This window comes from Thermobia domestica, chromosome 6 (assembly GCF_964235325.1).
Source record: "Thermobia domestica chromosome 6, izTheDome1.hap1.1, whole genome shotgun sequence".
Taxonomy (NCBI): domain Eukaryota; kingdom Metazoa; phylum Arthropoda; class Insecta; order Zygentoma; family Lepismatidae; genus Thermobia; species Thermobia domestica.
Genome location: NC_137459.1, coordinates 242,952,001 through 242,976,102, shown reverse-complemented (window position 1 = coordinate 242,976,102; position 24,102 = coordinate 242,952,001). Strand labels below are relative to the sequence as shown.

The window sequence follows — 24,102 nt, the reverse complement described above, 5'->3', positions numbered from 1 at the left end:
TTAGTCCTAAATCCAGAATAAATTTTGGACTAGCAAGTCTTTTCCTCAAACCTCGAAATGTTGCTTTCATGTTTGGATCTATTGTGCTATCCTGCAATGAGCTAGTGAATTGAAGATAGAATGCTTCGAATGATGTTCATGTACTTGCAACCCACCATATCCCAAGAACTCGTCTTACTTTCAGAAACTTTACACCGAGCTCGTGACAACAGTCTCTTGCAGAATATATTTTTCCCATTATTTTTTTTTAAATAAGCGAATAGTATTGAACAAAGAGGTAGCAATACTTTCTTGCATTTAAGAAAAAGCTTAGCCCGCCACCAATTATTACAGAAAGAAGAAACAATATGCCTTTGGGATACAACCACCAAATATTACGTAATAAGTCTTTGTACTTGTTTTGCCACCTACTACTTTCATTGCATGGTGAAGCTTAACAAGGTGTCAGATCTCATTGCATTTTACAAAATACTACAAACTGTTGGTTCATTGAGTTTTATTTTTACGGAACAAAAACAACAAGCGTGTTGAGGCAGGGGCGTAAATAAGGGCTCCGCAGGCCCTGCATTGAGGGGGGTTTCAAGCCATCAGGGGGCCCCCAAATCGTGAAGTGGGACGTAGAGAAAGGGCCCCGCTCCACGCTGTCTGCGGGAGGGCCCACAAGCATTTAGTTACGCCACTGTGTTGAGGAATAGAATGGATATATGAATATCACAGTTAAACGAAGGTTTTACACTGATCAAATTTCAAAGCCACACGTACTTGGAGAGCTGAAGTAATCCTTCCATTCTTTCTTTGCCTTTCGCCCTCTCTCTGATCTTTCTTTTCTTTTGTGTGTATGTCCGTGTGTGAAAGCATGATAATTAGGGAAAAAAAGGATTGTTTCTCGTGATTCATATATTTGAACACCTACTAAGAATATAAGAGAAAAAATGTGATATAATGATTTTATCATTGGAGTCATGGCCCGATTAAATAAATAAATATAAACGAAACAAAAGTAGAAAGTACTATACATTTTGAAGCAGAAGGTACACTTTAATGATTAGGATTAAGCAGAGGGTATACGGCGTGTACCGCCGTGTACCCTAGACTACAACCCTGCCTTTTTCTCTTTTGCGTCAATACCTGAGTTAGAAACACTACACTAAAAGAAATACCAATTTAGCATTTAGCAAGAAAAAATACATTTACGCTAAATTCAGAACGATAAACAAAAACTAAATCTCTTGAGAGACTTATGCAGGCTGTCCAAAAGTTTAGCTGGAACCAAATCCAGCATCAAAATCAAACTATACGCATGCCCTTATGCGTTTAATTATCATTTCTTGTGCTAGAGTAAGTAGTTACGGAATTTTAGCCTGAAAATTACTGAAAATTTTATCAGATAAAGGAAAAATATAAATCTAAAGTTATTGTTGCGTGCACAGCATCTTTAGAAATATATCCACACATGTGAAAATATATGAAAGACAACTGTTCTCAAACAAATTCCGCCTTATGCAGAGTCGTTTTGACGTATGCTTAGCATCATACTAAAGCCCTGACTACTACAGGAAATATATGTTAGTATAACGCTAATCATAAGTTAAAACGACTCTGCATAAGGCCTATTGTGTCTAAGAAGACGGCAGACAGTACGAAATAGAGTTTAAATGCGGTTATCATGCAGCGACTGAGCAATATCGACATTGTTAATTAAAGTTCCAACAATGAAGCAGTTTTGCGCTACCGAATGAATTATAACTTTCTTACATTGTTGCAGTATAAACGGGACTTAGATCTGTATCTGAAACATTAATTAATAAATAAATAAAATAGGTAGTACGTAAAGTCAATCATAAAGAAAAATACGTTCTTTTCTATTGAAAGTAATATTCGAGAAATTATTTACATAACATATGCCTCCTCTTTAATATTTTTAAAAATTCTTTTTCCTCCTCTGGAAGCTAGACAACCCATAGAACGAAAGAATGGATGTGATTTTCAAACTTCCTGTTGTTTGTTTAGTAAAATTAATTGGCTATACAAGTCTTTCGAAAACCCTCCGTTTTTAGGTGAGACATACTAGTTCTCGCAGGTTGAATTTTCATTTTCAATCTGAGGAAAGAAAACCGGGACAAACAGGCGTCCCGAAAGCCTCTTTTGGGACAGTTAATTCTTTCACTGAAAATCGGGACGTCTGGCAACCCTATGCTTACCTCCATGTCATTCAACCAGCACTAGGAGGTACCACACAGGCACCCAACCAATCACCTCCCGTATTCAAAGATATCCCTTAATCGCCCTTTTGGGAAGTATCCCGAAGGCTTTCTTCCCATGATAGAGACGACAGGGTCCCAGCCCCTGCCTACCCCATTTTACATAAGAGCTATACCGTACATTACCAGCACCAATGGGTTATGTAGTCGATCTGCATCAGGCAGATATTTCGATTTAGAGGGTACGAATCACTCCCCTCCGGTAGGTTTAGCTGCAATAGGCTGCCTCAAAAATACCCGTGGTGAGGTACCATGCACACTCCTGGACCCAATGATCCGTTTGGGAGGCTGACAGTCTCTTCTGATCTCTTGCCTCCCCCAATAGGGAATCCCATCAACTCATGCACCTGTGCCCATTGCCTTGCTACATCATCCTACAAGGAAGAATGATGTTAAGAGCACAGAGCAATGTTTTAATTCTCTCAAACCAGTTTATTTATACAACAATTCACTTTATAAAACGTTCTACTCCGAGCGGGACACATGCTAGTTTGAGTCCTTCCTCCTTTCTCAGCACGAACTCGTGATCTGTCATGGCGGGATTAACATGACGAACAGCCTGTTTCACTACCCTCGCTTACAAGCATACTTGCCGTTACTGACGTGCATGCTCCCTCAAAGAACCCTCGCGCTGATCAGGGAACCACTAACATGACCTGACTCTTTTAGAAAGCATTCGTGCTTTTCAGTGGCCACCACCTAGCACAGGTTGGTTCCTGTTTTTTGCATTGTAGTTTTATGGCATATATGCAGACGCTATATTTATAAGTAAATTGCGAAAGAATTCTAATGTTTCAACAATTATTACCGGTTGCCCCTTCAACTTTGTCTAGGTTAAGTGTGGTATTGTTATTACACCCGCCGCAAATATTTTGGATGACAATAAGAAGAAAATTATTATTATTATTATTGTTATTATTATTATTATTATTATTATTATTATTATTATCTTATTCAAATCCACTGGCGTCTCTGGCATGTAAAATTTGGAGGGGACATCGAAGAAAGTGATTAAAATGGTGCTACGTAGCCCACCCTTTTTATTATCTTCGATTCCATTTGTTACCTTTCTACGTACCTTCACGGATCCCCTAAGGTATATCAAGAACCCTGATATAATCGTTCCATAGCCTGAATAATATATTCCAAATAAATATAATTATTATTATTTATTTATTTATTTGTTATTCTGTCGTTAGTAAATAAATTAAATTAGAATGAAATATTGAATATATTGTACTTCAAAATATTGGGGTACGCGACCCCCTCGTCCCCCCCGCCAGAGACGCCTATGTTCAAATCCTTGGTTCAAGTTCTCTTGTATAATTCTGAGTCGCATGTAGTAAAATTCGATCTTATTTGCCTGGCAACGCTGTTCCTGCCTTGTTCGCTTAGCTCGGCAGCAAGCAAACACAATCAACTATGCCCTGTGGCGGAGAAGAAGGTGTGGAAGGAAAGTAGTAACGGGCATCAAGACTGATACAGGTGCGGCATGGCAGGTGCAATATTGGAAAATCTAAGTGGTAGAAAACTAGCCGTTCTCGTATCAATATTGTTCATATGTCAATTAGTATGCTTCCTTGTGGGAGGACTTATCGGTAAGTGTCAACAGTCTTCAAAAATACATTGTTTACCTAATGTTCTGTTTACATGTACCGGAATGGCGAAATTACATGTCTTTTATTTAAAGCTTTGTATTGTATTAAGATGTTTGCGCTTCATATTATCAAAAAGAAGTAACGCGTATTGAGTCATCTGACAAATTTAAAGCCTGGTTCGACACGGAGTTTCCCTATATAAACATTTACTTGAGCTATTGTTTGATGCATCCGCTTGTCTTGTAACATTCGCTAATGGAACGAATTGGAGTTTTGGTGGGAGATAGGAATCGTTCTTTGTGCAGCTAGTTGAACTTCATAGTTCATCATGCTCTGTTTCTCTTTTATTTGGGAAGGTTCTAGAATCCCGGTTCGCACTCATGTGAAGGTGAGTTAACCGAGTTGGCTCTTTATCAAAGCTCAATACTCAATTCACATAGTACTTTGTGGTGGACAAACACCGTGCTCGTGGGTTTTCTCGGGGTTTTCCCACTTTCTTCATTCCACCATTTCACTCATCTCTCATCATCACCGTCTCCTTTAGCCTAACCGGCATAACCGTGGGACGTAAAGCTTAAAGATTTCATTTCATTTCAATTCAATTCACATAGTAAAGCTGAGCGAGTGATGGTGAGTGAAGGCGGGTTAGTAGCCAGGTTGATTAGTTTATTACAATTTAATGGATGTAGACCAGTGTTGTAGAACCTTACCCTTAAATTTTTTTAATGTATTATTTTGCTTATTAAAAAAAAAAAACGCGAATGGCATTTAGTATCTCCCTAACTCTGTAATTTATCTATTGTGTTGTAAATGATCACTTATAATACACATACTGTGACTGAATAATGTGCCATATGACACACAAAAGGATATAAAGTGGCTTGAGAATTTACCCAATGACAACTTGTTATTTCATCTTTAATTACGAACGTGTAATTTCTGCAAAATCAGCCAATATTATGCGATCAGCCGTACTGCTTTACGTTCACTTGAGTACGCATGCTAAGCTTTTGATATATAGTGATTCTGTTTAAGGGGTAACAATTTCTTTTGAGACTTTCAGTGAATTCACTGAAACTCCATAACACTGTTTGTTAAGGTGCACTTTTCTGTACTCACCCCTATTTAACATTGACAGTTTCAGTCATTTCATTATTAAGCGTATCAATAATTTGTACACCAGGGCAGCTAGAACGCACATCCATCATACACTCGTACCTACGCATATCTCATGTCATTGGTTTTAACATGTCTTGGAAATGAAGATTTAGATGTGCTCCTTTTAACATGAGAGTGATATTTTGATTGCAAATACATGCAAACTGTGTCGGTACCCGTGGACTCAACAAGGAAACACCATTTAGGTCTCAAGGCACAAAATTTGGAGGAACTTATTTGCATCGCGGGGCACATCGTTCAGAAATGAACGAACAGCTCTTTCAAATTACACAAAATTAGTGGCTTTTGTCTGCTTTCCTTCACTCATTCACTTTCACTAAAATGCAGTCATTTTCTTGTGCAAAAGTTCTGCTATTCCCATAGAAGTGGTAGAAGTCTTCAACGGCTTTCATACTTAACTGCTTGCGTCCTTTCTTCTTAAGGTCCGGAAGAACATCATGTTTCCTGATTAGTTCCCTACTGATTCGCACAAGATGTTTCTACACCTGTAGTTCCGTGCTAACTTTAGACTTCGACCAACTTTCTGTTATTAAACCTATAATTTTGACTCTTTCTTCACTGGTAGCAAGCGCGCAGAATGGACATGCCAAGTTCCTTTGCAGTTTGCTATTCTCTTACACTTTTCTCGTAATGCACCCTTCTGTTTTTCAGCACTAAGTCTATAGCTTAGATAGTGGTATTAATTTCTGAGCACAGTTAGCATTTGAATCGAGCCGAACTTTTATCTTGTCACTTCCATAAAAAATGCGTATGCTGAAATGGAAGGGGTTCAAAATTTATGATAAAAATATGTATCTCGCGAGCCCTTCAGGTTGGCAGATGGAACTCGATATATAAAATTCTTACTGAAAATAATTCTAGGTTTGTCCCTTGGTTTAAAAAAAAAAAAAAATTACTTATAGAGGAGGAATATCTGTCATATTTTTAACTCTCTATTTTGTATTAATAAAATGGCGAAAGTGAGTTCTGGTCTCCGGCTTTATAACTCAGCAAATTGAACACATCATAATGCTATTTCTTAGTAGTAAGATGTGAAACTTAAGATATCTACTTTTTACTTTGTGTATTAATTTTCTACCTTTAATTCTTTTATTTATTTTTCTTCTGTTTCGTAACCGTGTTTCCCTTTGGATGTCATAAGTAGACATCCAAAGGGCAACATGATTTTATGGAAAGTTGGTGATGAACATGACGTTGATCGATGATGATATGAACAGTACAAGTGACACCATAACGCGAGGACGTGGGCATAGGAAGCTGAAGCAGTTTACTAGTGACAGATCAGCGATAAACGTCTGTGGGATTTGCATAGTGCAAAAATGTGCCGACTAATTGCCAAAAAGAAGTTTCTTACATGACAGTGACAAAATTGAACCACTGCGATATGCAACAAGCTTACAGCACCTTTAGAACGATGTTAGTTTCCGATAAAAGCTGATTCTTGGGCTGCGGTCAACATTGGATGTGGAAGCAATTAAAGATACAAAATTATCCATTCTCCGGTGTATTACGGTGTGGGAAAGGTCGCACCGTAACCTCATTTCATGCGATACTTACATCAATACTGTAGAATTTATTTCTACCGTTCTTTGAAACAAACGAACCGTAGCAGGACGTTATACAATTCATTGATGAGTAGACATCATGTTATATGACTACTCGCTGGAAGAGATGCAATAGGTTCAAACTGTATCTTTGCCCAACAGTGCCTGAATTTGATTGCGATGCAAGTTGTGTGGCACCCCCTACAGCTAAATTTTCAAAAACTGTCCAACAGGCCCGCAAACTACGTACTTCAGTTGCTTGTGACAAATTGTATCGCGAATTACAGGATGTCACCGATGACTTATTGGTTAGGATGCCACATACGGCGTAAGCTTGGTGCTGCCAAAGCTAACTCATCAAACACTAACTCCAGCTTCAGAAATGGTTCCTTCTGTGCACTGGTATATAATAATGGCCACAGACTGACTTTTCTGATGTCTTTTTACTCGTGTCAGGTGGTATATATATTTGTGATTTTCTGTTATCCAGTTTTTTATGTGAAATCTGAAATGAAGTTAATTCTTGCTATCACTAGTTAAATCGATAAGTACAAATAAGTCAGCATTTAACTACGTTTTGGAGCCTTTCAATATTCAGTTCGTTATATTCACCCTGCGATTTTAGTGTTGTGTACCCGCGGAGTGAGATCCTTTAAATGCAGAATTCTATGCTCAAATCATGTGCAGGGGTTCATAGTGGCTCAGTGGCAGACCGCTTGCCTCTGGTGCGTGGAGTCTCTAGTTTGATCCCCGGTCAAGTAAGTTTGTAGCGGATATCATGTCATCAGTTTTCTCGGGGTACTCTTGTTTCCTCTGACATCTCATTCTACGAATTCTTCCATCTTTATTGACTTGCCGTGACCATCTTCCTTAGCCTAACGGGCATGATCGTGGGACGTTAAGCTGAAAGATTTCATTTTCATGTACAGTGGGGGCTTTGAGATGTGCATTTTTCATAAACATGAGTGCCCCTGAAGTACAAAAGTTCTTTTACTTTCGAGCAACGAAAGGAGAAAGCAAAATATGGTGATCGTGAAAAAATAGAATTCGAGATTTGAACAGATTTACACATTTCACAGCCCCTAGAAGACGAAAAGCCGATTTTCTGACATCTCTTCGTCCTGATGTACGCTCTTCTAGAGTTCATATTGTTCAATGTATCGAGACCAAAGTTTAAAGGCAAGGTTTTTATGTGATTCTACAGGTGGAGTAGGTCGAACTTTTTTCCTGCCCCTAAAAATAATGGTAGTTTATTGAAGAGTGAAAATCAAGATTTGCTATTTTCTCAAACTGCGCTAACGATTTTGATTATATTTCATAAATCAATTATTCAATAACGATCCCATATTGTGTTGTAAGTCATTTCTCTGGTAAATATGGAGAAGGGGTAGTTTTCTCTTGGGGGCTGATTTTTTTTTTTTTACGATTTTGTCAATAACAATACAGTCGATTTTGTTCATACTTCAGAAATAAGTTTCATTAGTAACCTAACAATATGACATAACTCATTTGTCCTGAAAAAAATGTACGAAGGGGTAGTTTATTCTTGGGGATGAATTTTTCGGTATTTTGTCAAACGGCTCAGATGATTTTGTTCATATTTCATAAATTAACATTTCATTAATATTCTTAAAATGTTGCGTAAGGAACTTCTTGGGAATATCCATAAGGGCGGGACAGGACGTTTGGGCGCAAAGCCGTTTAGGCGCCAGACGTTTGGGCGCGAGGTACATAGTAAAAATCACAATTTACGACATATAAAGTAAGCTAGGCACTGAAAACTAAGCGCCAATCAAGATATATACATTTCCTACACTTCTATCTTTATCCCACCTCATTTATCTGTATATTTTCTATCTCTATCTTATTTATTCATCTAAATTAAATAGTTTAATGCGTTTGTGGCATTTGTTGCCTAACCTCGTCATGGATTGATTTTTCGCTTGTTCACGATTCTTGTACTTCTGATCTAATTTTTGTATTATATAAGAAAGCTAGGAAATAAAGGAATCAGACGAACTGTTAATTTTCTTAATGCTAATTAAAACATTGATTTAATTTTTGTATTTTTTTAAAGAAAGTTAATAATTACATATTTATGAATATTAAAATTTGTTTTCTTTCGTATTACGTTTGCCAAACTCTTCTCTTCCTTAAGTCCAATAATGAACTACCAATAAAAGATTTCAGCGTAGTCGCTAACACTCTCGCCTTCGGTGCGATCGGTCCCGGGTTCGATTCCCGGTGGGGGCACTCGGTCGAAAAAGTGTAACACGCTCTTTCAGGCCAGCCACCCTGAATGAGGTTTTCCTGGGTTTTCTTCATTCACACCAAGCAAATGCCGGGGTGGTACCTAATTTATAGGTCCAGGCCGCTTCCTTCCTTCCCTTTCCCCGGATAGTGTGCTCCCTCAAACGTGACGGGTTAAATGGCCTTAGATGCCGAGAGCCCAGAAATCTAAAAATCCTATATCCTAATCGAGTTGAGGGAAAGATATTTTGTATACATGGTGTCTGACATATTTTGCATACAGGATGTCTAACACATTGAGTTTAGGAACTGTAGTATGCCGTATTTCTGGTATCACTTTTTTTTTTTATTAACATTCCAATATAAAAATCAAAACTTAACACACATTTTTTTCGTCCCATTGTAAGCATTTAATCTGCATTAAAGAAAGTGGCGAAAGAAAAAAAAACAACGATTTCAAAGTGAAAAATAATAGTTAAGTGTACATATATTGGTCACTTAGCCACTAGAAATGTGTTTGACATTCACACTTATTGCGTAACTACAGTAGAAGGCCTACTTTAAGTTTTTTAATGGAATAGGCTCACTATGTATGTAATGCAGTCAATCATATGTAGTCTGGTCGACTTACATTTGGCTTGAAAAGTTATCAAATAAAAAGCACACTTAACTTTCGTTGAAACTTAAATTTACAAAATTTAATTGTTAATTCAGTTTTTATAATTTTGAAATTCCAGTATTTCTAGTATGTAAAACAAAATCCAGTATAATTCAAGGACTTCCACTACAGTAGACACTTTGTGATATCTTGATTCGAACTTAGTACTCAGCGCCTAACATAACGACTTTTTAACTCGCGCCCAAACGTCCAGTGCCCAAACGGCGGGGCCCAAACGTCACGTACCGCCATAAGGGGTAGTTTACTCTTGGGGTGAGTTTCGTTACAGTTTTGTGAATAACGGCTTCTGCAAGTTTGCTGTTTTATATACAAATATTTCATTAATAAGCCTAACATATTGCGTAAGTTATTTCCTATGGAAGAAAATAGAAGGGGATAATTTACTTTTGTGGGTAAGTTTTCTTTGGATGAGATTTTCCGGAAACTCTCTATAATTTTGTTATTTCACAAGAAAATGTTTCGTTAATATCTGCAGTACAAAGTGATTTAGTTCAAGGAATCGAAGCTAGAAAGTTTAATGCATTGGCCCATACCTTTTATTCTGGTTTTGTTGTTACAATTACCTTGTCATTCATTTTCATTCAAAATCATCCATAGATAACAGCAACATCAAGGTTGTATTTGCCTCTAATTTCAGTGACGACTGTAATTACAAAATACGTGTACTGCAAGTTTACGTGATGATTCTTCGCATATTTTAATTATTTAAATTTCTTGTGAGAAGATGGCTTAAGAAATTCTTATGTTTTGACATTAGTTCTTTTCTAAGTTGTAGAAACATGTCAAATCGGTTTCTTTGAAGTTGTTTAAGATGTGAATATACGTTTCTTCGGCCAGGTTTAAAAGTTAAATGTTACAATGTTAATAAGAGCTGCTGTGACAATTTTACTGAAATTAGTAATCAGTACACTTCGTTGTGGTAGCATAGCAGAAGATTTTCTGATTTGTGCTCTTATGAATCTACAATAATTTACTTGTTTTAATTAATTCAATGCCTTTTGAAGATGGTTCAGATGGCTTTTTTTTTTTAACTAAGTCTTTGAAGTATATCATCAAATAATTTTCCTAGGTAACTGGATAGTTAAAATAGTTTCAACTATGATATGAATTTTATTACTGATGAATTTTCTTTTACCTTAAGTATACTCCTCAAATATATGTGGTGTCTTTTTACAAGTATATATTTGTTGGGTTAATTTTAATGCTACACACAAAGAACGGTAGAGTTATTAGTAAGAACAAGCGCACTTAATGTCACACATTTAATTCCTTTTTGGATCAAAAGATCCAGTATATTTCAGACAGAAATTTTCTTGTAGGCCTTATACTTGGAGAACTACATATAAATTGCTTTTTTTTCAAAGGGCATCAGTCAACGAATATAAAATTTAGGAAAGCAGCAAAAAACTGTCCCAATGAAAGTAAAGATTTCGTAGCCTCTAATGGTTTGGGCTGGTGATTTGTTATCTTTTACTAGGCATTTTAACATGATTATTAACTTTGCATGCATGATGTATGTTATGCTGTGATGTAAAATTTGCAAAATGATGCCCTTTCAATACAAAAGACGCAAATTATTTTAAAACTTGACAAATTTGTTTTATTACTAAACTACACATATTATTTGTTACAAAATAGGCATACTATTTAGTAAAGTTCATATCTATAAAGACTAGGCCATAGGCAAAACAGTTTTTGTATATACAGGGTATTTCAAAACAAAACCGATAACGTTTAGGAGTTGATTCATGACACCAAGATGAGACGAAAAGTATAGACCAACCTGCGAGGACAAATGCTCCTTTTCGGAGTTATAGGCTGCCGAAAGCATGAAGAAATGAACTTTAAGGTCTATAACTCCAATACTATGGGACCTACCATAGTCGGGTCAAGACTTCGTTTAGGAACTAATGTGTGCCCTATCCAAATATAAATGTTTCAGAATCTTGTGGCACTTCCGCAACGACTTTTATAAAGGTAGTTGATGAGTACTTTGTTATATGCCCGTAGCCAAACAGCCTCTATAAAAACTGTTACTTGAGTACCTTGGGATTCAGAAACATAGACTTTTGGATAGGGCACATATTTCTAAGTGAAGTCTTGGTCCGACTACGGTAGGTCCCATAGTTTTGGAGCTATGAACCTTTAAACTTCATTTTTTCATGTTTTCGGCAGCCTATAACTCCGAAATGAGGCATTTGTGCACCCAGGTTGGTCTATACTTTTCGTCTTGTCTTGGTGTCAGGAATCACCTCCGAAACGTTGTCGGTGTTATTTGAAACACCCTGTATATAGAAAAAGTAAAAACCTGGTTTTGTGCTCATCCCTAATAAAACACAGTTCAGAAGTCACATAAAGTGATTTGTTGAACAAAATGTATTATCTAAATTCAGCATACCTAGTTATCATCTTTGTCAGTTTCTGATGTCAATGACTAACGCAGAAGTTCACAATAAAGCTACGTCTTCTCCGCAGGAACATGTCTTTCATTTTACATTATTTAATGGGAACTTTTCCTGTAGGATAAACCTCGTGTGCAGGTTGAATCACGTGATGTCGCTGGAAGTGTCATTTGAAATATAGATATGACGAATGAGACCATGATTGTTGTGTAGCCTGTGACAATCTTTACTTCTCTAAAACGAAGTGAAACAGAGTTGATATAGAAAATGACACTCGTTCAGTCCCTGGGTTTGTTCACTTTCAATGGAAATAGGCATCTTCTTGTAGTAATCCATCCACCACTGTTTGTAGTTGTAGATGTCTCAAGCTTCCTTAACTGTAAACTTGCCAGGTTTATATGTATTTAAGTAGCATATATTTGTCCTGAATAGTGCGACTCCTTCACCGGAAATTATTCAAAATGGTTGCGAATCATCAGCTCGATGTCACGTGGAATGGCATTAAACACACTTTTCCCTCTTCGGTCTTCTATTTTCTCACTGATTTTAAGTCACGATTTCCTTTTACCTTTACATGCATTTGTTACTCTCCTCCTAGTCTCTTCGAGATTACCTTCTGTTGCTAGACACATGAAAAGAACGACATTTTCGTCAGATATACTTCAGAGAATCTAATGTGAATCACAATTGCCAGCTATTAACAACTTCCGGTTTGCATCAGTTTCCAAATTTTGTGTTTTCATTTTTCCGTATTACCAACTGGAAATGGCCTTTTTTTGGGGGGCCACAATCTCTCATTCGATTTAAGTTTCATCAGCACAGTATCATACTTATCCTAATAATACATGATACTGGCAAAGAAAGCAATGAAAATGTATTTACCAATTAATTGACGCTTCTGAAAGCGTTATCTACTTTTGTGCTAAAACGGTATCAGTCAGTGACTGATGCCCTTTGAACACAATTTCGCTTTTTCCCGCCTTGTTTTTGACCATTTCCATCCATCAATTTTACGCCTCTGTAACACCACTATATGGACATGTGGTCGATGATTATGAATTCGCACAAAACTCAATTTCAGTATAACCTTGACTGATGCCCATTCAGAACAAAGCGATCCATATAGTGCAGCGAAACCAAAACTGCCACTTAACTCAGTATGATGTCCTTATTCCGTAAAAAATACGAAATCTTGATTTAGGGGCCATTCAAAAATTTTGTGACTCCTGATCCAAAAAATCCAATATATTTCATTCAACCAAACGTTTTCTTGTACGTCTTATATCTGGAGAACTGCATATAGTGTATCCAAACCAAAACGACCACTTAACTCAGTTTGAGGTGCTTATTCTGTAGAATATACGGAAACATGATTTATCTGGACCCGGGTTCGATTCCTGGCGGGAGCTCATGTGGTTCGGATTCCACGTTAATCAGTAGGTCCACGTCTCATATAGCCTCGCTGCTGAAAGGGACGCTAAACTAAAATCACCTCACCTCGATTTATCTGGAGGCCGTTCAAAAATTTTGTGGCTCCTGACCCAACATCTAATTATTGACCAAGATCGCAATCTTTTGATCCATTTTTTTGGATCATTCCTAAAATTCTTGTTTATGACTTTTTCAGCCGTGTATTTCTGCTACAAGAGGTTTCAGTGGATAATAATTTTCTCTTTTTTGTAGCTCCTACTCCTGCTTTCGCAGACAACTTCCTGAGTACGAGATGTAAAGAAACTATGAAAAATAATGAATCAGTATGGTATTATCGACGAGGGAAGAAGAGTAATTGTGTAGTAGTCGAAGACCATTACCGTGACATGGATGATCAACAAGCACTGAATGCAACGAGGGATTACAATATTGTATTTACATTTCAGGTGAATTGCTATTCTATGGTAATATTAATAGTCTTGGTTGAAATTTACTTGAAAGTTACATTTGAAAATTCAATCTATAACCTTTAGAGATCTTTTGACTGTGATGATGTAAATGGGAAAAGGTTACGCTAATGTGTAATTACCGATAAGCCATGACTTAGAATAATTCGTTTTTTTTTTGTTTGTTTGTTTGTTTGTTTGTTTGTTTTATTACTGTTTTTAATATCAATTGAATGAATGTTCATTTATTGCTCGGGAGTTCAGTAAAAAACTTCCACCATAATGAAACTTGTTACAGTAGTTCGATCCATAAAATGCTGAAATTTACCTAGGGGCCAGCTTTTGAGTAATAAATTATATATAACTTCCTGCATTCTCAATCGGATCAACTTACAAGTTTCTCTGTACATGGAAAATTTTGAAATAAATTTATTATGTATGTAGTTCGCTTATATGAAGAACTAAAGCTAATAAGGCTCAAAGGAGTGTAGAACAACTCAAAGGAGAAAAAGGACGTATGTTACTTCAGATAACACCTATATGAATAAACAAATATTTTTTCATTGTGGGAGATTTTCATAATCACGTTGCCATATGTGATGCGATTTATTCCTTGTGTGTGTGTGTGTGCTTGAGTGCGATTGATAAAATAATCATGGGCTTCACTACTATTGCTACTCTTTGCCCATAATGTTTTGTAGTTTAGCAGATACCTTTGAGTCTAGAAATATGTGTGGGAGTATACTGTTAAAAAATAATAAAATATAAATAAAACACTGTTTTCATACTTGTGTACTTCCACCCGTATGTAGGTTTTTGTTTAATTTTATATTTCCATCGTTCTTTCTCAACACCGAGGCTATGTAGTAAGAGACGTGCAGTCTGTATGTAGTGCGTTCCACTAGGATTCGAACTTGGAGGACCCAATGTGTCAAAGATGGCAACTGCATGTAAGATTGAAGAAAATCCTGTTTTGCCCATTTCTTATAAGACTGTTTTACTTTAGTAAATCGCTTCTATATGGCTACCGTTGGTTTTGCAGAAAACCTGACGGCTTTTATAAAGGCCTAACGTTTCATATAATACATAACGTTCTGTGTCTGAATGCGTAGCGCATAGTTGCTTCTATAGCTTGCGAGCAACCAAGCATCTACAGTAGAGTAGTACGCGTACTCTATGCATGTGAGCATAGATTAGGTTCCCTTGATAGCATGTGGTCCGAATCTATGTTAAACGTGTAGTATAGCCTAAGAGACGCCAAACTTGAATCATACACATACAGAACCTAATTGCTTATGTTGAAATAGCTCACGTTGATATAATTGAATTTACTATTTTATGAATAACCATAGACCGTGTGTGTTCAGCTGTGCTTTAAAATTGTAAACGGGAAATTCTTTGTGTGTATTATTAATCTTAACAGTGATAAGATTAATAATATCCTTCCGGAGAACAAAAGCAATATCCTTTGTTTATTTTTTCTTTCTTGTGTGTTTTGTATACTTTGAGTGTCAAGTGTGAATTTGGAAAGAACTTGTTTACACACGTAGATAGACATATCTAAGGCACGTGTGAAACTGAAAAGATAGATACGTAACTTTAATGGCTTATCAATTGGTAAGATAGTCTTCTAACATTGATTACGTATTATGTCTACAGTACAGTATTACTTTGTAAATACGTACTTGTGATGCCGATACCGTGTTTGGTGAAGAATGAAATATGTTTCAATAGTGATAAAGACACTAAGCAGTATTGAAAATTCTATATCTATCTCACTTTTTATTTTCTACTTTAAGATTCTTGCTGATTAGTTACAATTAGAACGATCTGCATGTAATAAGAAGTAAGAAATTGTAGCACAGGAACAACACATATAGGGGAGGCCGGGGTAATAAGAGACACGGCCAAAAATACCCTAAATATCAAATCAGAATTATAAAGAAAATAAGTAATGACAACGTCAATACCTTTACTTTCCTACCCCACTTGTACTTACGAACTAATATGAGTTTTTATATTGTTACGCCATGAAAAAATACCTTCACTTTGAACTTACCATAGAAGTTCGTGACTGTTTTAAAGTAAAATTTTATTGTGAAAAGTGAGTTACAAATGTGGAAATGGCTGCTATGTAACTTTGTGACTAAGATTATGTAGATTGATGTGAAATTTTGAAAAATGCTGAAACATTGCATTTCAGGTCAATTGAGTGCATGTCTCTTATTACTCCAGTTCAACTTTGTTTATTTAGCGCATGTGACGAGTATAACCTGCTATTTTTTGTATATAGAAAGTAAATAGGAATATTGCTACTCTGGCAATTGTCAGAGTCTGTGCATTGATAGTGACAGTGGAGAATATGCTTTGGATCAACTAATTTGATCATCAACTGGTGAAAGTTTGCCAGGAGAAATTGATCCAACCAGAGCAGAATCTTGCTTAGAAATGTATTACGCTGTGTACTACGATCTTGACTGTTATATTGGGATGGTTATTGCTTTTCCAGATGAAGGACCGTGCAAGGTTAAATTTTTGAAAAAGGAACTAAGTCGTTTCAATTGGCCTGCCTATGATGATATTCAAACAGTGACATCCAAATTTGTGTTTCATGGACCTATAAAACTGGATGGAAATGGAAATGGGACATTCCAGATTTCCAGCGGATAGCTCCCAAAAATTCGTTCTGTTTATAGCAAAGTGAAAAAGGACTTTTGAAACTAAAACAGAAAGATTAAATATGACTCCTCTTCTTTTGGTAGGCCTAGGTGTTTGTAGGACTATTCTTAATATTTGTTAAACTCACGCCTATATACCAACAGTGCATTTTGACCTATACATTATTCCTATATTTGTTTAAGTGTTCCAGCTTAAGATAATAAGACCTACTTACTATAATTATATTACACTAAAGTTTAAATTAGATTTATGAGGTTTTTAAATGTTAACTTGGAGTTTACATAGGCTAGCATAAAATTTCCAAACTCTTTTGTACATTTTTCATGTGATCGTTCGACTGTACATCGTAAAAGGTTTAATATTCATCTTACATATTTTTCGAAACTGTAGTTTTACATAGGCTACATTTTGCATAAAATTTGGACATCAATAGGTTTACAACATTTTTTTAATATTCTCTTCGTGTATGATTACAATTTAATAGCTCTTTCAATCCATTTAAGTTAGCTAAAACTATTTTTCAAATGCGGTGTTTTTTCTTCATTTGAGAATTTAGGCACTTTTTAAGTTCATTTTCAACATTCAGAAATTTTCTTGTCAGCATTATTTTTTATTTGGTAGTGTGAGCTTTATCCATGACGTATTTAGATTCCATAAAACGCAACTATACTTTGTTTCAATTGTGTTTGATATTTAATACTCAGGCAAATACATTTTCCGAACGGACTATTGAATTTCATTTTTTAAATCTTGATATTTCGGGAACATACGTACAGTCCGCAGCAAAAAACCTGCAACGTGAGCATGTAAGTTTATTGTGAAACTACGCCTAACAGCGCAGGGAATCAACATAACGTCTAAGTGGCATGAATCATGCCAAGAGAAACCTCGGCGTCCTCCCCTGCACATTTATTTTGGAACAAAAGACTTCGTCGTTTCACAATAAACTTACATGCTCATGTTGCAGGTTTTTTGTTATGGACTGTACATATTTCAGATCTGAAAAAAGTAAATTGTTCAGAATTGTCTGAAGTTTTTCCTTAAACCAGTACTCATTTTCTATTCTGTGTGTATGAGTACTGAGAGCCCTTTTTTACCATATACACCACATGGCGCAGAAAGAAATCAGATTGGGGCCATATGTTTCATTGACCAATACATGTATCAGTGAATTGCCATACACATTGTTCAACATAATGCTTTACAATTGAGCAATGCATCTTGACAGCATCCGGAAAGTTCATTTTAAAAAGGAAAATAATCCCATTTTTTCTTTTTACTATCGAGCGACAGCAAGAGAGAAGAAATTGGTGATCGTGAAGAAAGAAAAAATGAATTGTTGATTTCAACGGATTTACACGTTTCCATAGCCTCTACATTCTGGAAAAATAACTTTTGAATTCGTTCGTTCTTTCGTTCCGATGTATGTACACTCACCTAAGGGCCATACCGTTCAAATTTTATACTCAACATATTATAATGTTCCGTAGTGGAGTTGTCCAATTTTCTTTCTATCCCAAAAAGAAGGGTGTGGCCCCGCGCAGCGTAATCGGTAACGCTCTCGCCTTCGGTGCGAGCGGTCCCGGGTTCGATTCCCGCTGGGAGCACTCGGTCGAGAAACGGTAAAAAGCTTTTTCAGGCAAGTAATCTTGAATGAAGTTTTCCTGGATTTTCCTAATTCACACCAGGCAAATGCCGGGATAGTACCTAACTTATAGGTCCTAAGCCGCTTCCTTTCTTCCCTTTCCCCGGATAGTGTGCTCGCCGAGGGCCCTCATGCGTGACGGGCTAAATGGTCATAGATGCCGGAAACCCATAAATCTAAGATCCTAAATCAAGGGTAGTTTACTGAAAGATGGGAATAAAAGTACTTCAATTTGGTGAGTACTTCAAATTATACGCCCATAGCCAAACTCCCTCTTAGGAGTTGTTGCGTGAGTACCTTAGGATTCTGAAACATGTATTCTTGGATAGCGCACATATTAGTTCCTAAGTGAAGTCTTGACCTGATTACGGTAGGTCCTATAATATTGGAGCTATGAACCTCTAAAGTTCATTTTTTCATGTTTTCGGCAGCCTGTAACTCCGAAAGAAAGCATTTGTGCACCCAGGTTGGTCTATACTTTTGCTTATCTTGGTGTCAGGAATCACCTCCCAAACGTTGTCGGTCTTGTTTTGAAACACCCTATATATGAATTATCGATGCTATTTATATCAACTAATTTGCTTTCTAGTTATATAAAAGACCATTATATTGTATTTTTGAAGTTTATCAACTTTTAGGAAAGTTTAAATGACATTTTTTGAAAATTTAAATACTGTAATTATCTTAATGATGAAGAAATGAGTATTTTTGGAGCTTAATTTTCTGCTGCTACAATTTATTATTAGTTTGAATTAAAATGTTAATTTGTTTTACCTACTATGAAACAGTGTTTTATCACCATTGAATACGTACTTCTCTCTTTTTCCAGCTATTACAAATTTTTAGGTTCTAAATGACAGTTTTCTGGTGAATTCAGATTTATCTATTATTCTTATATATCAGACAGACGTCTTACAAGGGACAGATCTTTAAAATTCATCCATAATGTAAGAGATAAAAGAGTAAGCTTAAACTTATTTTCAAAAGGGACTTCTATCAACCCTGCGGATTGTGACCGACGCTCTAAATCACGGGTTAATGCTTTATACTTCGGTGACTATTTACATTCACAGTGATAAGTCACTGTGATATGTACTATTTTGCAAATGACGCAAATGTTGATGACATTGAAGTAGTTAGTAGTTTGAAATGCCATATGATGAAGCATAGGACATAAATTTTAAATATTCAGCCTCAGTCTATTGTCGTCTACGTATAAGCAGAATGAATTGTAGGTGTGTTTAACTTTACCAACGTAAGATTACTAGTCTCCATTAGCCTACTAGGAATAACATTGAACGTAAAGTCAAATGATTATAGTTAAATATTCTATATACTAATCGTGGTATATGAGACAAATTACAATATCGAGTTGAATTTGTATTACCTGTTGGAGTATATAAATATAACTTGAGTTAATCCTTTATTTTCCAAGACAGACATCGGGACTCATAAGTTTTCACAAATAATAATAATTAAAAAAGTATCACCTTTAAGTGCCGCAGTTTTGGGAGATATTGCTTATTAAATTGCCTGTAAAGTTTAGAACCGTAACTTAGGGTGTGTCTAAATTTCGTAACGATCGAAAATATATGTATGACACATGACTGTGAATTTTGAGGCAAACAGAATGGTAAAACTAAGATTTAACGAAATTGTTCTTCGAACTTCTTTGCGGCTATATGGTTAGCATACTCACCTTCGACTCAAGAGTAGTGTTCGATTCCCTGTGAGAACTCATTTACTTTGGATCCGACGTTAATTCGGAGATCCAAGAGTCATTTAGCCTTAATGCTGAAAAAGGGACATTAAACTCCAAATAAAGCAAATAATTTATTTTCGTTTGCATTAATTATTATTTGTGAATTTTCTTTCGTGTGAGAATGCGTATTGTGTATTTTCAGATGCCAGCACCACGAGACAATATAGAATTAGATTATTCAAGATGGCAGCAAAATTTGATTGGTATTTTACAGCCGGAGATTGAATATATACCTAATCTTGAGAAATGTAAGTATATTTGTTGTTTTATGTATATTATTCTGGTCACAAGTATTTTCTGTATTACAGAGGCAGTTTCGCGTATGCGACTTAAGTAGTAGTTACTTAATTACGAAAATTCGTAGTATGAGGTGCGGCAGAGCTATATATGTCTCCCTTTGTTCAAACGATGGACCAGCAAGTAATTTTCATTGCAGGAGATTTCGTAAGAGAATTACGATGGGAGATCTTGTTCCATTCCTCTTTTATAGTCTTCCAGATTTCACTCAATTGTCACGGTTCTTGCTCAAAGCCTTTCTAAGCAGTCCAGATCCAAAGAAGTCCATTGGACTTACATTTGGAGATTTCACGGGTATTTCATTGAAAGGTATGGTTTGTATTCCATTAGCCTTCTTCATATCCTTGTAGGTCGATCTTGATATATGTAATGAAGCTTTGCTTGCTTTGATGGATGCTGACTATGTTGATCTCGTTTCTATACATTTCTGGTAACTGCTTGTAGATCGGCCTCAGGGTCTTCTGGTAGTACTGCGAGTTGTTTTGGTTTGTCTCGGTGACAGTAGCCCTTTCGGGAAATCCACTGCATGCTTACTCACCTTGAAGCGCTTCGCACATTTGTATCTAAACAACGATGGTCCTTGATTTGCCGCAGTCGGAAAACTAGAACTACGTTTCATCCAGTGTAACAACGTACCGCCACCTTTGGTTTGTCAAATACCGCTCATACAGCTTCAGAGCGTTACACTTTAATTTGCGTGTATGTTCAGCGATAAGGTAATGAGGCTAGTGTTGAACACCTTTTCAAGATTCAGTCGTTGGCTCAAGGTGCGATTGGCAGCCCCCGAAACCACATTTAGACGATTCATGTCTCTTTTGGTTGGAGTATTCTCTTGCATGACCATTTTGTGAACTTTTGCTGCGCGCTGATGGCGGCTTGTATGCATGGCCGTTTTCTTAACACCTTTGTTCAGAACTGAACGCTGGGCCACGGAATCAATCATATTCTTGATTAAAGTCAAGCTAATGACATAACCCTTGCTCTAACTCCCCCCAGATCATTGAAACAGTTAAACTCTGTATGGTGAGTGAGTGTCCCTGGTTCTATCCCAGCGCGCGCCCAGTGTGCTTGTGGTGGACGAACACCATGTACTTTCGTTTTCTCTACACTCTCTTGTTTCCTCCCACTTTCGTCATTCCATAATTATCATCCATCTCATAATCTCCGTCTCTTAGTTTCGAAGCATAAACGTGAGACGTTAAACTAAGAAAACTTTGTGTTATAAAGGATTACAACATACTCGTCGCAACAGTGGCTCTGTTTGGGTGTCATTTTCGGGAGAGAGAAAAAAAAAAACACACATTACACACGCCTCGCGCAGGAGAAAGGAATCGCGTTTGGTCAAACATACGGGACAGAACTATAATCTATCCTAATGGAAATGCAGTAAATTGTTCTTTCTTTCATCTTTTTGTTAGACAAAATGGAAACTTGTAATCCAAATTAACACATAATGAATGCACTTGGAATGCTGCATTTTGTAGGAAGTATTACTTAGCAGTGACAGTAATATGCAGAGTGGGAAGATGCATTCGATTTATCATATATAGTAGCAGTGATAGTTCTTGAATCTGCAAGAAATGTCACATTGTCTTTTGCAACCGTTGCCTTGTGCTTCTAAAGTGCTCATTATGATGGGAAGACATAGTTTCTCATTCCAAACACGTAGGAAGTATATAATCTGTTTAGACTGAAGAAACCCTGTCATTGAGTAGTCTAGTTTGTTTCCATGGATTCGGATGAATCATACTGGTCTTATTACCTGTGAGGCTGCCGAAATACAAACTTAGCGCCAAGAAAAACATGTAGGACGAGCACTGATATCGTTCGGTAGGTCAGTTGATGGGTAAGTTGGAACCATCATACCTCGTGTTGAGCAAACCACCATTACTATCCAGTCAACGTGCTCTGTAAATTGTGGGACTTACATTAAAAATTATTTTAGAAACTAAAAGAACTAAGAAATTTTGATGTGGGGTGGTTATTGAAATTAATTCTTAATTTTGTCGAAGAAATATAGTTTTATTTTGATATCAAAATATTTAAGTATTTTATGCTGAAAAATTATAACACCAGATGAATATTGAAAACTGAAAGATGAAAGTACACGTTTTGATAATTCATTTTTTTTTTATTGGGGGGGGGGTCAGTGAAAGAGCGCTTACCTCTGGTAAAGTAAAACCGTCCTCAGGTGGCTTCAAAGGAAGCGGAACACAATTGAAGAAAACCACATGTTTCTTTATTACATGAGAGGGATATTTCAACAAGTCCTTCCGTTTGAGGGTGGCCTTCCAGTTGACCTACTGAAAAAGAAAGCGATGTTGCACTTTTCACCCTCTTGCTTACTGACTCTTCAGTAGCCTTCGCAGCAACACAGTGTGTATGTGCTTTTTGCTTTCATTGCATCCTCTTCCTTCCGTCTCCCTTAGCTTAAAGGACATAATTATGGGATTTTAAACTGAAATATTTCATTTAATTACAATTCAATTTGCATATATTGTAATGAAAAAAGAAATTAATCATTAGTTTCATGACGAGTGCTTATTTTACTCTTAAATATAGCATGTTGTTAATATCGCATAATCTCCATAACGCTAAAGTTCGTACGAACCAAACAAGTTAAGTTGTTCGCTCTGCTCTCCACACGTATAGGCACCAGTGCTGCAAAAGCCCGATGGAAAAAAAAAAAAATCAATCTTTCGTTGCCACCCCCAGAAGTCCGTCCTTGAACCGCCCCTGTCCATACTATTAAATAGGATTCCTTAATGATTGTTATGTTAGCGATATTACCATTATTATTATTATTATTATTATTATTATTATTATTATTATTACATAATGTATCCATCGTTAATACAAGTTTAGCAACGGCAACAACGCATCACATCGACACTATACACGTGCCTTTTATGGCTTCTTTGGAGTGTTATTTATGAAGGCTGTTAGGGTAGATTTTCTGCTTGAGTACAAAGGAAGCCGGTTGGGGACCAATAGAACGTCTCGACTTTACATGGGGTCCTTAGTTCGCTTCCCGGCCAAGTAAGTTTGTGGTGAACAACGTATCCATGGGTTTTTTCAGGGTACTCCCATTTCCTTCCACATTCTCATTCCACTAATTCTTGCATCATTCACTTGCCGTAATCATCTCCGGGCATAATTGTGGGACTGTAAATTGAAATTTTTCATTTTCATTTCTTGCTTTTCTCATCACATAATAATAAAAAGATAATAATCAGGTAGAAAAATGCATATCGTATTGTGCAAGCGTTATTTTCATACACATACACGCACACAAAGATGCCTGTTCCGACCCTCTTAACTAGTGTTTATCTGTCTTACATCTACCTTTCTATATTCTTTAAAATAATGCAAAATAATTTTGTACTTTTTTATATATAATTTTGTAGTGCTTCAAATTTATGTTGTAAAACATTCAGCATTTTCAGTGTAGTTAAGCTGAATTGTGTGATGTTATAGTTGGTTTTTAGATGTATTTCTCGACAGTTGTTAACAGCTCAACGATAACTATTTCACTAAGTAGTATTTTAAAAGTATTAGAAAATTGTGCATTATAAATTACAAAATATTTTGAGTTCTGCAAAATTTTTGAACGTGCAAAAAAGAGCCGATTGTTAATTGTTACTACAATAAAATGTTTTAGCAGTTACGCAGTATTTTCCAGCATTACAGTGAATTAAAAATGAATTTAAAGAAGTTGTAGTAGCAAATAGGTGGCAGCACATTTTCTCTATATTTCCACTTTATTTTGTTTGGAATGACAATATTTGCAATAATTCAAGCAAATTGAATAGATGGACTTCGAAATTTTATCCAAGGACAAATTATATCAATAGTGAAATAATCCGTCAGTTTTTAACATTTTGTTTCTTGCACTGTTGAGAGAGCTTTATTGTTGGTATGTTTCTGAA

At 36.3% G+C, this 24,102-nt stretch overlaps 1 protein-coding gene across 1 annotated transcript in view; it reads left to right on the top strand.

The window, feature by feature from the left end:
- The first annotated feature begins 3,643 nt into the window (after positions 1-3,643).
- wls (Wnt ligand secretion mediator) overlaps positions 3,644-24,102 on the top strand; it is a 98,469-nt gene continuing 78,010 nt past the window's right edge. Inside the window, exons 1-3 of the mRNA XM_081762685.1 lie at positions 3,644-3,859; positions 13,597-13,790; positions 20,019-20,124. Coding sequence (XP_081618811.1) covers positions 3,754-3,859; positions 13,597-13,790; positions 20,019-20,124 — 406 coding nt within the window. The 5' untranslated portion in view covers positions 3,644-3,753. The remainder of the gene's footprint in view (positions 3,860-13,596; positions 13,791-20,018; positions 20,125-24,102) is intronic.